Source organism: Zophobas morio, unplaced genomic scaffold (genome assembly GCF_036711695.1).
Source record: "Zophobas morio isolate AGI-343-1 ecotype UQ-CSIRO unplaced genomic scaffold, CSIRO_AGI_Zmor_V1 ptg000004l, whole genome shotgun sequence".
In the NCBI taxonomy this organism is placed as follows: domain Eukaryota; kingdom Metazoa; phylum Arthropoda; class Insecta; order Coleoptera; family Tenebrionidae; genus Zophobas; species Zophobas morio.
In genome coordinates this window covers 16,619,002-16,633,484 of record NW_026972109.1, presented here as the reverse complement: position 1 = coordinate 16,633,484, position 14,483 = coordinate 16,619,002, and the positions used below count along the sequence as shown (strand labels likewise).

At 30.1% G+C, this 14,483-nt stretch overlaps 1 protein-coding gene across 1 annotated transcript; it reads right to left on the bottom strand.

The window, feature by feature from the left end:
* Window positions 1–5,750: 5,750 nt before the first annotated feature.
* On the bottom strand, window positions 5,751–14,043 carry LOC135143361 (carboxypeptidase D-like). Its single transcript, XM_064075220.1, has 8 exons — window positions 13,906–14,043; window positions 13,622–13,821; window positions 13,435–13,565; window positions 13,053–13,380; window positions 6,827–6,994; window positions 6,660–6,778; window positions 6,430–6,609; window positions 5,751–6,382 (listed from the first exon to the last, which is right to left on the bottom strand). Exons 2-8 carry the CDS (start codon window positions 13,791–13,793, stop codon window positions 6,041–6,043), a joined length of 1,440 nt encoding a protein of 479 aa, XP_063931290.1. The 5' UTR covers window positions 13,794–13,821; window positions 13,906–14,043; the 3' UTR covers window positions 5,751–6,040.
* Window positions 14,044–14,483: the final 440 nt, after the last annotated feature.

The window sequence follows — 14,483 nt, the reverse complement described above, 5'->3', positions numbered from 1 at the left end:
ATTTAAAAGAAAACGGTATCTCTTTCATTGTAGGTCAACAATTGAAACCGAGACTTGCGCCGGTTGCAATATTATGCGAAGCATGCACTTATCAAATCTATTTTCATTGAAAAAAAGTATGTTTTTGTAGATAATGTTGAATAAACAACAAACTCAAATCCTCATTTATATTTAATGTATGAATGAATTATCATTTGCATTAATTCATTTTTTGTTTAAACTCAAAAGCACAACGAGGTGGTCCTTCGAGCCGGATACCGATCACCATCCGCCATTGACTTTACGTCTGGTTCTACAGTAAGCATAAAAAATATTAGAAAGCTGTATTTTAAACCGTAATTATATTTGGGCGTATTTATCTATTGCAGCAACGCCACCGAATTCCTACCATAGAATCTTCTGATAATACTATTGCTACAATAATACCGCTTTCACCACCTCGGTCAGTCACTGCTTTAGCAAAATCCACAAAAAACTCTTAAGTGATTTATTCCAGCCGGCAGACCGCCTCGGGTGGTAGGTGTTCCACCATCCGACAGCCGAAGCTAAAAAACAAGTGCAAAGATTTATTTAACAATACTTCTTCAAGTGGAAGAATGCGATATGGGATTTCCAAGTAGGGCAGTGTTATTCTGTCTTGTACCGTATCGCGAAGTTTGTAATACGATCTCAATATAACGTTAATTAGACATTGAGCTTAATGAGAGGATCCGGTTTTTAAAGCATTCTTTTCTCGACATTGCCGCACTCGCTTGCGAAGATAGTGCAAGAAAATAAATCTCGCAAAGTCGGTACAAAGCTGCGGTTATCTAAACAACAATAAATTACGCACGTCGAATGGAAATGTGGAATTGGTAAAAAGCGCCACAATGAAATCCTGAAAAACAAAAATGCGTATTTACGTTTACCTAGTTGTGATTTATCGGCACTCTTCTGCTGCGAACTCGAAACATATTTGCTCTTCAAACGGGTACTTGTATTTAATGTTATTACATAGTTCTGGTAATAAATTTAGTCATTTAAAAAGTCTTCTTTCACAAGAATAATCACTATTAAATTTTGAAGTATATAATTTTTTTACATAATTTTGTATCTGTCTGTCTGTATGTATCAATTAGACACATAGTCTCCGAAGCTACTGGACCGATTGTTGTCAAATTTTGTATTAGGAATATCATGTAGATTGTAGATCGTAAAACGTTCATCCAAATTTACAATTTGTTTTTTATTTTATAAAATAATACTCCTGCACATTTTGCAGTTTAATTTTGAAACCAAAAAATCTGCTGACGTCGTCTTTTTTGCCTAATAAATCCTCTCTGAAATACATATGTAAAACATTATGACTCTGTCAGTGTGGTTTATCAATGCACTCATAATGTTTTTAGAAATGCTTATACGGGGTGATTAAAAAAAAATGAATGAGACAATTTGTTTTACTAATCAAATCAAGAACGACTCACTCCATTTCATCAAAACTTATACTTTTTCGAAAAGCCTGGGTATACTTACCTTTGACCAATTTTGTGGTTTCGCAGTTTGTCGTTTTTCATTTTTCATTCTTCAATTTTTCCATTTTTTAAAGTTTCAGTTTCACAATATTTCGTTTTTTCAACTTAAATTTCTTCAATTTTTTAATTTTTCGATCCCCAAATTTTTCAATTGTTTTTTATTGTCCTTTTTCCGATTTCATTTTCATTTTCTTGATTTTATATCACAATTTTTCGTTTTTTCATTTCCATTTTCGTTTCATTTACTTTTTAAATGTTTCTTTCAATTTTATATTTCGTTTAAATACAATTTTTCAAATTTTCAATCTTCGATTTTTCAATTCCGCGATTTTACAATTGTAGAATTTTGATTTTATTTCCAATTATCCGATTTTCCGATTTCCTTAATTTTCAATATTTCGATATTTCGATTTTTGAAAGTCTAAAATTTAAAAATACGAAAAATTAAAAAATCTGAACGTCGAAAAATACAAAAAGTATAAACTGAAAAATTAAAAACTCCAAAAATTGAAAAAACGAAAACAAAAAATTGCAAATCGAAAAATTGGAAAATCGAGAAACTCAAAATCAAAGTACTGAGGAAACGAAAAAATGAAACATGGAAAAATTAAAAATCGAGAAACTAGAAATTCTAAAAAAATCAATAAATCGAAAAACTTGAAAAAAGAAAAAACGAATCGAATTGACAAATTGGAAAAACCAAAATTTGAAAGATCGAAAAATTGAAAAGCTAAATATGGAGAAATTCAAAAATTTAAAATCTAAAAATTGAAAAATCGAATAAATGAATAGGTTTTAAAATCCAATACTTGAAAAATGGAAAAATTCTAAAATCCTAAAATTGAAAAGGTGTAGAATTTTAAAAATTATAATAATCATTATTACATATTAAAATGAAAACTAGAGAAATTGCAAATCAAAAATTGAAGAATAAAAAATTAAGAAATTATGGCCCTTTAATTTTTCGTTTTGTCACTGTCGTTTTTTCAACTTTAATTTCTTCAATTTTTGAATTTCTTGACTTCCAAATGTTTCAGTTTTTCGTTTGCTTAATTTTTTAAGTTCTTAATTTTTATTTTGCTTTTTCCGATTTAATTTTCGTTTTTTCATTTCATTTTTTATTTCATTTACTTTTTAAATGTTTCGTTCGATTTTATGTTTCGTTTATATACAATTTTTCAAATTTTCAATCTTCAGTTTTTCAATTCCGCAATTTTACAATAATTGTACAATTTTGATTTGATTTCCAATTATCCGATTTACCGTTTTCCTTAATTTTCAATATTTCAATACACATTTCGTTTTTTCTATTTTTGGAAAATCTTAAATTTAAAAATACGAAAAATTAAAAAATCTGAAGTTCAAAAACTCGAAAAATTGAAAACCGAAAAATTGAAGACATGAAAAATTTGAAAAACTGAAATATCGAAAAACTAAAAAATCTAAGAAACTGAAAACACAAGAAATTGCAAAATCGAAAAAGTGGAAAATCGAGAAACTGAAAATTAAATTACTGAAGAAACGAAAAACTGAAGCATTGAAAAATTAAAAATCGAGGAACTTAAAATTCCAAAAAAGTCAATAAATCGAAAAATTGGAAAGAAGAAAAAATTAATCGAATTGACAAATTGGAAAACCCAAAATTTGAAAGATAGAAAAATTGAAAATTTAAATATCGAGAAATTCAAAAATTAAAAATCTAAAAATTGAAAAATCGAATAAATGAATAGGTTTTAAAATCCAATACTTGAAAAATGGAGAAATTCTAAAATCCTAAAATTGAAAAGGTGAAGAATTTTAAAAATCATAATTATTATTATTACATATCAAAATGAAAACTAGAGAAATTGCAAATCAAAAATTGAAGAAACGAAAAATTAAGAAATTATGGCCCTTTAATTTCTTAATTTTTGGTTTCTTCAATTTTGTTTTTTCAACTTTAATTTCTTCAATTTTTGAATTTCTCAACTTTCATTTTTTTTTCAGTTTTTCGTTTCCTCAGTTTTTTTAAGTTCTTAATTTTTATTTTCCTTTTTCCGATTTAATTATCATTTTTTCGGTTTTATATCACAATGTTTCTTTTTTTCATTTCCTTTTTCATTTCATTTACTTTTTAAATTGTTGTATCGATTTTATATTTCGTTTATTCCATTTTTCAAATTTTCAACCTCTAATTTTTCAATTCTGCAATTTTACAATTGTACAATTTTGATTTAATTTCCAAATACCCGATTTTCAGATTTCCAAATTTTCAGTATTTCGATTTTAGAATACATATTTCATTTTTTCGATTTTTGTGAAATCTAAAAATTAAAAAAACGAAAATTAAAAAATCTGAAGGTTGAAAAATCGAAAAATTGAAAACTGAAAAACTGAAAAATCCAAAAATTGAAAAAACGAAAACGAAAAATTGCAAACCGAAAAACTGGAGACATCAAAAAATTGTAAAATCGAAAAAGTGGAAAATCGAGAAACTGAAACGCGAAGTACTGAAGAAACGAAAAATTGTAGCATTGAAAAACTAAAAATCGTGAAACTTAATATTTTAAAAAAATCAATAAATGAAAAAATTGGAAAGAAGAAAAAACGAATCGAATTAACAAATTGGAAACCTAAAATTTGAAAGATCGAAAAATTGAAAAATTAAATACCGAGAAATTCAAAAATTAAAAATCTAAAAATTGACAAATCGAATAAATGAATAAGTTTTAAAATCCAATACTTGAAAAATAAAAAAAAATATAGTAAAATTCAATCGGTGAAGAATTTAAAAAATTATAATAATTATTTTTACATATTAAAATGAAAACTAGAGAAATTGCAAATCAAAAATTGAAGAAACGAAAAATCAAAAATTGATGGCCTTTTAATTTCTTAATTTTTCGTTTCTTCAATTTCGTTTTTTCAACTTTAATTTCTTCAGTTTTTTAATTTCTCGACTTCCAAATTGTTCAGTTTTTCGTTCCCTCAATTTTTTAAAATGCTTAATTTTTATTTTCCTTTCTCCGATTTAACTTTCATTTTTTCGGTTTTATTCACAATTTTTCGTTTTTTCATTTCCTTTTGCATTTCATTTACTTTTTATATGGTTCTTTAGATTTTATGTTGCGTTTATTCAATTTTTCAAATTTTCAATTTCTGATTTTTCAGTTCCGCGATTTCACAATTGTACAATTTTGATTTGATTTCCAATTATCCGATTTTCCGATTTCCTTAATTTTCAGTATTTCGATTTTACAATACGTATTTCGGTTTTTCGATTTTTGTAAAATCTAAAATTTTAAAAAACGAAAAATTCAAAAATCTGAAGGTTGAAAAATCTAAACATTGACGAAAAATTGAAAAATCGAAAAATTGAAAAAACAGAAACGAAAAATTGCAAATCGCAAAATCGAAGACATCAAAAATTTGAAAAATTGAAAAATCGAAAAACTAAAAATGGAAAAACTAAAAAATCGAAAAAAATGAAAAATTGAAAAACTTAGAATTCTAAAAAAAATCAATAAATCGCAAAATTGGAAAGAACAAAAAACCCATCGAATTGACAAATTGGAAAACCCAAAATAAGAAAAACTATATATAAAATCAGACCACTAAAAAATCAATAAATTGGAGAAATAAAGAAAATACAAAACCGAAACGAAAAATTGCAAATCGAAAAACTTGAAATCGACAAATTGAAGAATTGAAAAATTGAAAAATTTGAAATTAAAAAAAGAAAAAATTATAAAATCAAAACATTGAGAATTCGAATAGGTATGTAATTTTAAAAATAATTGTTTCGACAACCGAGATCTGTTGGGTTGCATTTTAGGGGAGAGGGAAGTTCAATACCATTTTTTTTATTCTCAATGGAATTTACTAAGTACGCATGCAACTGTATAACACTGTTGGTCTTCTAAATTTTGTAATGTTCGACTGTAACAATACTTACTTAGCTAATAAAGAGGTCAAAACAATGTCCTCCGAACAAGCAAGTTAAAAAAAATATATTCAGTTCTTTGTTTTATATATGCTCCACGTAATTTAAAAATCATTACCACATAAGAAAAATGTGCTGACACTCTGGGACAAGTTTCTATATTGATTTTTCCTATCTTCGTCATTAAAAACTTTTCATCTTTGACTTCCAACAAAAACTTTTTAATAACCTGCTCGTGTCTCGTAGACTCTAACAACAGAATCAACAGTTGAAAGTATTGGTAAATATTTTTCAGTAGATAACAAATACACCATAAATCAGACACATTATGTATTACTTTAAGTACAATTTTACTTAAACTCAGTCTAACAAACAAATTTCGGTTAACAAATTTTATTAGGAAAATAACAGCAAAATTAAAGCAGTCGCAGGTTTTTGTCATCTCGTAATACAGTCATAAACTTACCTAAAATGTACACTTAAAACTATAACGTTAAACTACGATACTTCCGTTTACGTGAATGTTTTGCTACAGGCAAACAATAAAAAAATATCGGACGAGATACATAAAAATACAAAAATCGACACTTAAACAAACTAAAGTAAATCACAGCAATAAAAAAATAACCAAAGACACATAGAAAATATAATTTTGGTGGACTGTCGACGAACTTTTTTCCAGAGGCGTAATTAAACTTGCCGGTGTTGGTGGCTGATGATCTTCAGATGGAATCACACCCGCAGACGAAACCGTAATAGGTGCGCCATCTGTAATACTTCTTGTAAATTTGACAGTCGTTCCCGTAGTTCTCTGTTTTGGAGTGGTAGAGCTTGTCGTGCTTATGCTTGAATTTAACATTAAAATCTTCAAGCTTGTTAATTTCGGATTAGTTTCGTATTTTTTTACCACAAAAGACACAACTTGGTTGTAGTAACCTTCCGCTGATACCTAAAACATACTCGTTACATTAGGCAACACGTTGGTATTTCGCTCACCTCCATCTTATAGTTTCCTGGTAGCAAAAGCCTCCAGAATTCGCCTGTTTTCGAGGAGGAAAAGGTCATGTTTTTCCCGGAGACACGTAAAGTGGCTTTTGCGATGGGTTTTCGGGAAGTGCTATCCAGGATTTGGCCAGTGACCCCTCTCAGCGCTTCGAGACAGTATTTTAACAAGGCCTAGGGAACACATTAGTATTTTTTTATTATTGTTAATTTATTTTGATTACCATTTTGTTGTCTTGCCATAGCTTGGGTAATTCACTTGCAGCTGGATATTTGCAACACGATATCTCCAATGTGAGCTCCATGCACCCGTGGAATGCGTAATTATAATCTTGCATACCACCTATTTCAAACATTTAAATAAATCCTTGACAAGGAATAATTATCATACCTATAATAGGATACCAGACGGCTCCATTAACAATTCCTCCTTCAAATTTCGAATCTGAGCACGAATCACCTTTATGCATTGTGGGATGATTTTGTGAATATACTTGAGCCAGGTGGACGAAAACGTCATGGTCAGGGGTTAGCGATGGAGGATTTTCCATATCAGAAGCTACAGAGAGACGAAATCAAAAAATTGGTCGAATCCTTACAAGTTAAAATAAAAATATGTATGTAATGTTCAAGTAAAGGTAAAGAAGCGTGCTACGCGTTTGTTTCAAGTGAGTTTTTCAATAAGTAAAAATGGCCTCTCAACAATAATAACAACTTGAAATGTTTATATATACGTCAGAGAGAACTAAAATTATTAATTAAGTAAGCCACAATCGAGCAAAATGTTCTAAATATTATTATTATTATTATCATTATTAAATAAAGACGTGCGTATTCTCACAATTCGTTCTTAATTCGGTCAACAAAAACACGTGTAAATTTGATTCATTGTTTGTAAATTCACAGTTCATGTTAGGATTTTAATCGTTAACTGGTTCTAACACAAGCCTAACCGTCAGAGAGTGTTCCGATAAAGTACTTGCTAGGAGATTTGTTTTTGTATACCAAATTAGGAATAACGTTTCTGGATGCTAATATTTAAGTGTCACATTACATCACTTCTTAATTCTTTACACAAGATTGCTAATAGTTCACTTACGGCAGTCAAATTAAACTAACATTGCGCCACCGTGGAAAGGCGGCAGAATTCAGAAGATCATGGACTAAGGGGCTGAGGGATTAATTTTCCTCGCAACGTGGATGATTGCATCACTGAGACGTATTTTTCCTCGCAACGCAAGACGCATTTTGTGTTTATTTATAATGTGTTTTGTTTGGGATAAACAGTCCACGATATAAACTCTCAAAACAAATTACTTTAAGTAACCAATCACTTGGATCATGGCATAATGTAACATCATATGAATTCTTTGTTTGAATCGTTGATAAAGTATGGCATAATTTAACATAATGTAAACTCTTTGTTTGAATCGTTGATAAAGTGTGGCAAATATTAAACTAACGTAATTTTGTTAGTTTTGCAATTTTTCACAGCATGTAATGTTTCTTTATCTCACAATTTTAAGTTCAATAATTTTCTTCGTTGTATATTTTAAACTGAACGTAAATTTCCATGCTCTGCAGCTTTTAACCTCATGTAATTTTTGTCTGCACAAGTTTTACTTCACACCAGATCTTTTTTTGTTTTTATAAACCTTTGCTAGTTTTTGTTTTGTAAATATTTTATTGATTGATGTTTTCATCATATAAATTGTTTGATGTCCAATTTTAATCTCAGATAAAAATTCTTTGCTGTTTAAAATTTTTGTATGGCAAATTTAAATGTTGTTTATTTTCCTTTTTGAAACTTTGACACTTGCACAGTTGTGGTTTAATATCAGAGTTATAAGAATGGAACATTTAAATGGAATTGAGCTTAAATAACACAGAAACACGTGGTGGAACGGAGTGCGCGGTTCCTAGTCGAGCTGGCTGGATTTATCGCTATATTTATTTATATTATGTGATCGTAACGGCCTGGGTAGCGCGGCACGTTTCTTCGTTAGATAAAGGGATGCTGGGCGGCAGTGCTTGTCGGTAGAATAGAATCATCGTCGGGGTGGAAGAACAGCCACAACCAGGAGCCTCAAACAGCGCTCGCGCTACAACACCCCCTATGGGTATTTTTGCTGTGCTCTAGAATGAAATTGACATATTTCGATCGCCACACTCTTATAGCGCTCTGGTGCCGCTGCCGCTGAACAGTTTTTTATTAAAATTTTGTGCTCTTCTTTATTTTAATAATTTTAAATTTGCCGCCACACGTCTGTAATAACTTGTGTATTTGCGTCCAGTTACTTTAATTCAAATTTTGCTTTGTTTTTATGAAATTTGTGATATTCAAATATTTGCATTGATTCAGAACGTTTAATCTGATTTCATTCCAAGTCATTCAAAGTTTTTTTTTGTAGCTGAGCACTAAGAAGGTCTTCAACCTGCACAACTTAATCGCAGCTTTTTTTTTGTCAGTGGAGGAATAAATAATTTTGTGTCCTCCATATATTTGGTGTTTTATTTAGCAGTACTTTTCTAACCTCGGTGTCTAGTACTTGCTAAGATAAGACTGATTTTGGCAAATCATATAGCTTCCAAGAAAATTGAGGGTGGGTGGGTGGTACTAGTACTTGTTAAGATAAAACTGATTTTGCCTCTATTAATTTATTAAAAACTTGTGAAATTTAGAGGTGTCATATTACAAATTCCATAGTAACGAGTTAAATTCCTAAATCTACCCGAAATGTGCAAAATATCATGAGTTTTTACGAGTGAGTTATCATTGAACTCATACTTTTTAGGTTTGCTTGTACAGGTGACTCAAAAAAATTAATGGATGTTGAATTCATTTTATTGATTACGTCAGGAACGGATCACTCCATTTTTCATATTTTTCGAAGTACATAAAAAGACCAGAATTTCCACATTTTTCAAAATTTCTAAAATTATCAGGCTCCAGTTATACCAGAATTTCGAAATTCATCCTTTTATAATATTTTCAAAATTTCTAGGTCTACCACATTTTTCCAACGCTTTCTAAATTTTTGCAGATTTTCTAAAATTTATAGATCTCGAGAGTCTAACACTTTGGTATTTTTGGAATCTCTGGAACCTTTACATTCTCCAAGATTTATAAAATAAAAATTAGCGCCTTCAGTGTTTTTGGGATTTATAAAAATTAAAGAAAGCATTTTTGCGATCTTTACCATTTTTAGGTCTTTAAGATTTTTGTTTTCTTTAAAGTCTTTCGAATTTTTAAAATCTTTGGTACTTTAAGAGTTCACGCGATTTTTACAAGTTTTAGAATCTTTGGCCTTTTGGAATTTCTCTGGAACCTTTAAAATCTTTCAAGTATTCGAAACAGAATTTTAGCTTTTGACCCCTTAGAGTCCTTAGAGTCTTTAGACCTTTTAGAGCCTTTCCAATCTATGGAAATTTTAACACTTTGGTAATTACTAGAAGTTTTATAAAGCCTAAAATTTCTGCAATTTCTAGGATCATTAGTACCCCCAAGTTCTTTAAAATTTGTAAGATTTTGTTTATTTAGAATCTTAAGTGTCTTTACAATTCGCGGTTTCTAGTGTATGTAATCCGTGAAAGCTTTTATACTTTTTGAATCATTCAAACCACTTTGGAATCTTTAGAATCTCTAGAATCTAGAATCACTAGAATTTCTATAATCTTTAGAGCTTTCAGATTTTCATTATTTTTAGATACTTCAGTATCTCTAGAATTTTAAACATGTTTAGATCTTTAGGATTTTTATCATCTTTCCAATTTTTCAATATTTGGAATCTGTGGAATCTTCGGAATTTTTGGAATCCCTGAAATCTCTTTAGAATTTTGAAATTGCCGGCTTCTCTCTAATTTTTTTAAATTCCTGAACTCCTTGAAGTCCTTGGAGTTTTTGGCATCCTTGAAAGCCTTAAAACCTTTGAAAGGGTTAGAATATTTGGGACTTTCACAACATTTGGAATCTTTCCACAAATTATGAACGCATCCCGTCATTTTTCAAAAACACAACGTAGGGTTCCGTTTTGTCAGACAATCACAGCCAAGGCCAGATTTTTGAATTTTTGAATTTTTCGCGGCTTTTAATTTTTTTTTCACATGTCAATTTAAAGCGGGACGTTTGGGTTATCACAATATCCTGGAATTTTTTCCGGATTTTAAGGCAATTTTTTTAAAAGTTCAGTTTTTCAATACGCCCTCCTAATCAAAATTTTGACCTCTTTTAGACCACCTTTGAAAATTACCAAATGAGATTTTTTTGTAAATTTCGACATTAACAAATTATTTTCGGTCTCATTTCTTAAAAAACTCCTACAATTTTCTAGAATGACCCAATAAAATTTTCAACGTCTGTCAAACTTCAAAGCATTCGATTTTCCGATTCCTGATTTATTACATAAAATAAACTGATTTTTTTTGACTTGCCGTGTTTAAGACATTCTAAAAAATCTAGACTCATCATATTTTGCCAAAATTTCAGAACATTTGGTTTTCCAGATTCAAAATTAAATTTCAAAATATTCTTAAACGGTTTTTTTTCGAAAAATCTAGATACCTTGGGTAATCACGAATTCATAAACTACACATATAGGAGTATGTTATTTTATACAATTTAAAACCCATTTACTGTGTACAATTTTGAAATGACGTCATTACACTGTTGGTGAGGATGATTAGACAAAGTTTGGTTAGCGTTTTACAATCTACATGATATTCATAATACACATATAAAATTTGACAACACTCGGTCAGTAGTTTCGGAGATTATCTATCTAATAAAAATCCACACGGACGGCGGACAGACAGACAGACGGAAACCCGAGACCTATTTTTTCGTACTCTAGGGGTTATGACCCAACGAACTTACGCTCGGGAAGTAAAAATTGGTTTATTGCTCGCTAGCTTTCTTCTTTTCTTAGAAATCATAAAAAAATATATGAAATAGTAAACTGATTTTCCTTATTTTATTTTTGAGACTTTTTATTTGTTTGGAACATCAATCCTTAATTAAACAAGTTAAAGCAAAAAATTTTCAACACCATTAATATAGTTCAATTGTTAACGGTAATTTTTTTAAACAATCTTTCATGTTTTTTTAATGTCGGTGAAATTTACCATCACCTATATTTAAAAATCAATATCTCGGTTATTCAAATTCAAATTCAACACTAAACATAAATCGAATTAAAAACATTTTCGACTATTTTTTTACATCAGATATAAATTTTGATTGGTTATTTATATTCATTATAACTTGTGCAAAATTTCAAATCAATCGGTTTTGCTTAATGAAGTGCTGTCAGTTTGCTGTACAATTTTAATTTTTTTTCAAAAATCTACATTAAATTATTATTATTAAACATAGAGCTGATGTTGCTATGTCGTTATCAAATGTTTGGGGGGGATGGTCAGACAAATTATGGTTAACGTTTTATAATCTTTACACATGTTTCCGTGTCTGTCTGTTTATCATCTACACGATATACTTTAATGCGTCTAAAATTTTATAGTAATCAGCTCAGTAGTTTCGGAGATTTGGAGTTTCTAATAAATATCGTCGACAGAATACGCACGACAGGCAGAAAAGGGAAACCTACTGTTTCCTGTTCTAGAAGCTAGAAACGTCGAGAACACAAAATTAGTCATTCGTTAAATAAAACCTACTACAGTGAAAAGTTTATAGTTATTAATATTTCCAAAAATTCAGAAAACTGTGTAAGAGTCTATATTTATAAGATATTTCCCCGCCCCATAATTTATAAACTTTGTTTTGAAAAACAACTGATATGCCTTGTTATCAAAACAAGAATAATCTAGTCCTTTTAGCGGTTTTATATTGCCAAGTTTGGGCGAGTCAATCCATGAGTAACTTAAATTATCAGTATGTAATTCACTCTAGTTAAATCAGCATTAACAAAAGACACTTATTGGCACACAGGGCCGTATTTAGAGCACGCAAAACATACTATCAAAACTTTTACTTGAAATCGTCTGATCTTAAGGCTATTACTTCTCTGAAGTGGACATAAAACGCGCCATAAGAATTGTGATGATATTATGCCTTCTAGTAACTACGTAAAACATTATTGCTTTTTTATTTTATATCTCTTAAATAAATGTGCATATGAACAGTCTTGAAAGAGCAAGGATTAAAGAAAGCTTTTATAGCGAATTTTTTATGGTTAAAATATTTTTTCAACTTAGTGTCGAAGTTTAGACAAATACTTTTATCCGCTGATGACGCAAACTAGATAAAGTTAACTAACAAGAAACTACATTTTGTTGATAAAGTGCAGTCTATTTCATATTTTGTCGTCAATTTTTTCAAATCACACCTGTCCACTAATAAAATAACAAATCAAATAGACGTTCACCGTGGTAGAATTCCCATAGTTATTTTAGGATACCTGAGCTGACTGACCTTGTTTTAGTGACATAAAATTGTAAGTGGAATTAAATAAAGTAAATCGGCGCAGTCTGGTACTCCCTGAACGCGCAGTTGCGATAAACCCAAAATAATAAGAATAATATCAAAATGTGTCACCTCAACAACATCTTTAACTTAAAACTAAATCTAGTTAAAATAGACTTTGACTTTGAATTAAACTTACTTGATTCTTTCACTGTATCAAAAGGATAATTGACAACCATAGCACCCCCATGCAAAGCCGCCGATAAAATGAAAGGAACATCCTCTAACCATTTTTTAACAGCTTTAGTTTCAGGTTCCTCCGGAATCCTATTTTTATGGTAAAAATCCGGAAAATTCCGGTTCAAATCTTTTCCACCCAAACCGTTATTCCTAACGTGTTCACCATCACACATGTTTTCGTGTGATAAAGCAAACCCATCTGGGTTCATATTTGGCAAGAAATGTATTCTTGTATTATCCAGTAACCAAGTGACTACCGGATCACTTCCATAACCGTCACGTAAAAACTACAATATATTTTTGTAAACTATTATATTAACCTGATTTTCTCTCTAAAATACCTCCATGAAATGTAAAATAATTTCGCGTCCAACTGGTTCATTTCCATGAATTGTACCAATAAGTTTAATATTGGGAATCCCAGTTTTGCGTTTTTTGGTTGCGGTTAGTTGTAACACCCAGAGGTCGTTCCCTAAAATTAAATAACGTCTTAACTAATAACAATGATAATAAATAATAATAGATTACCTTTTCTAGATTTACCAATCGAGTATAGTTTTGTCGCAATGCCACTTTTAGTACTTTGGTTAAAATTCTTTAAAAATAATTCCAAATCGGTGTTATTATGATAACGCCATTCAGCGCAATGAACCAAAAACACCGCAAAAACAAGAATGATCACAAAATGTCTATATAGCATGGTGTCGCGTTGATAATGTGGGTCTAAACTGAAAAATACAATGTTTTCAAGTGTTAACCACAACTCCCTGCCAGATTTTGGCGCGAGATTGTGGTCTGCTTCTTAAACCAACCGTCGCTGATAATAATGTAATGAGTACTTTTACACCACTGTTGCTACACTAGAAATCCAATGATGAAAATTAGGAAAGCGATGACACTGAAAATATTTCGTTTTGGTTGTAAGTGCAGTAAGACTTATGTAAGATCTTAAACGCGAAATGTTTTTATCATTTTGAGTTATTTTTTCTCGTTTAACACTTCGGTTTAAGCGGAATCGAAACCACAGCGGATGTCCCAACGATAGCAGATAAGTAAATGTTTCACCTTTAAACTGGCCTGTAAACAGTCCAAGAGGTCGTTGAAATTTTTGTACACAGGAAAATAAATAATGGCAGGCAGTTCTTGTTTTCCTAAATTCGGAAAATTCAGCTTCAGTGGGAGAGAATTTTTAAAAATGGGTTATTATGTTAAGACGTGATAATTAACCACAATTATTATGTTTTTTAAAAGGAGGATTCATAGTAAAAACTTATTACATAATAATAACATAATAATTATAACATTATTATTTTTTCCAGAAATAACTCTGTGACGTGAATTCACTAAAAACGCGTAGTTTTTTATCCACTCGGGTTTTTTATCGCTATAG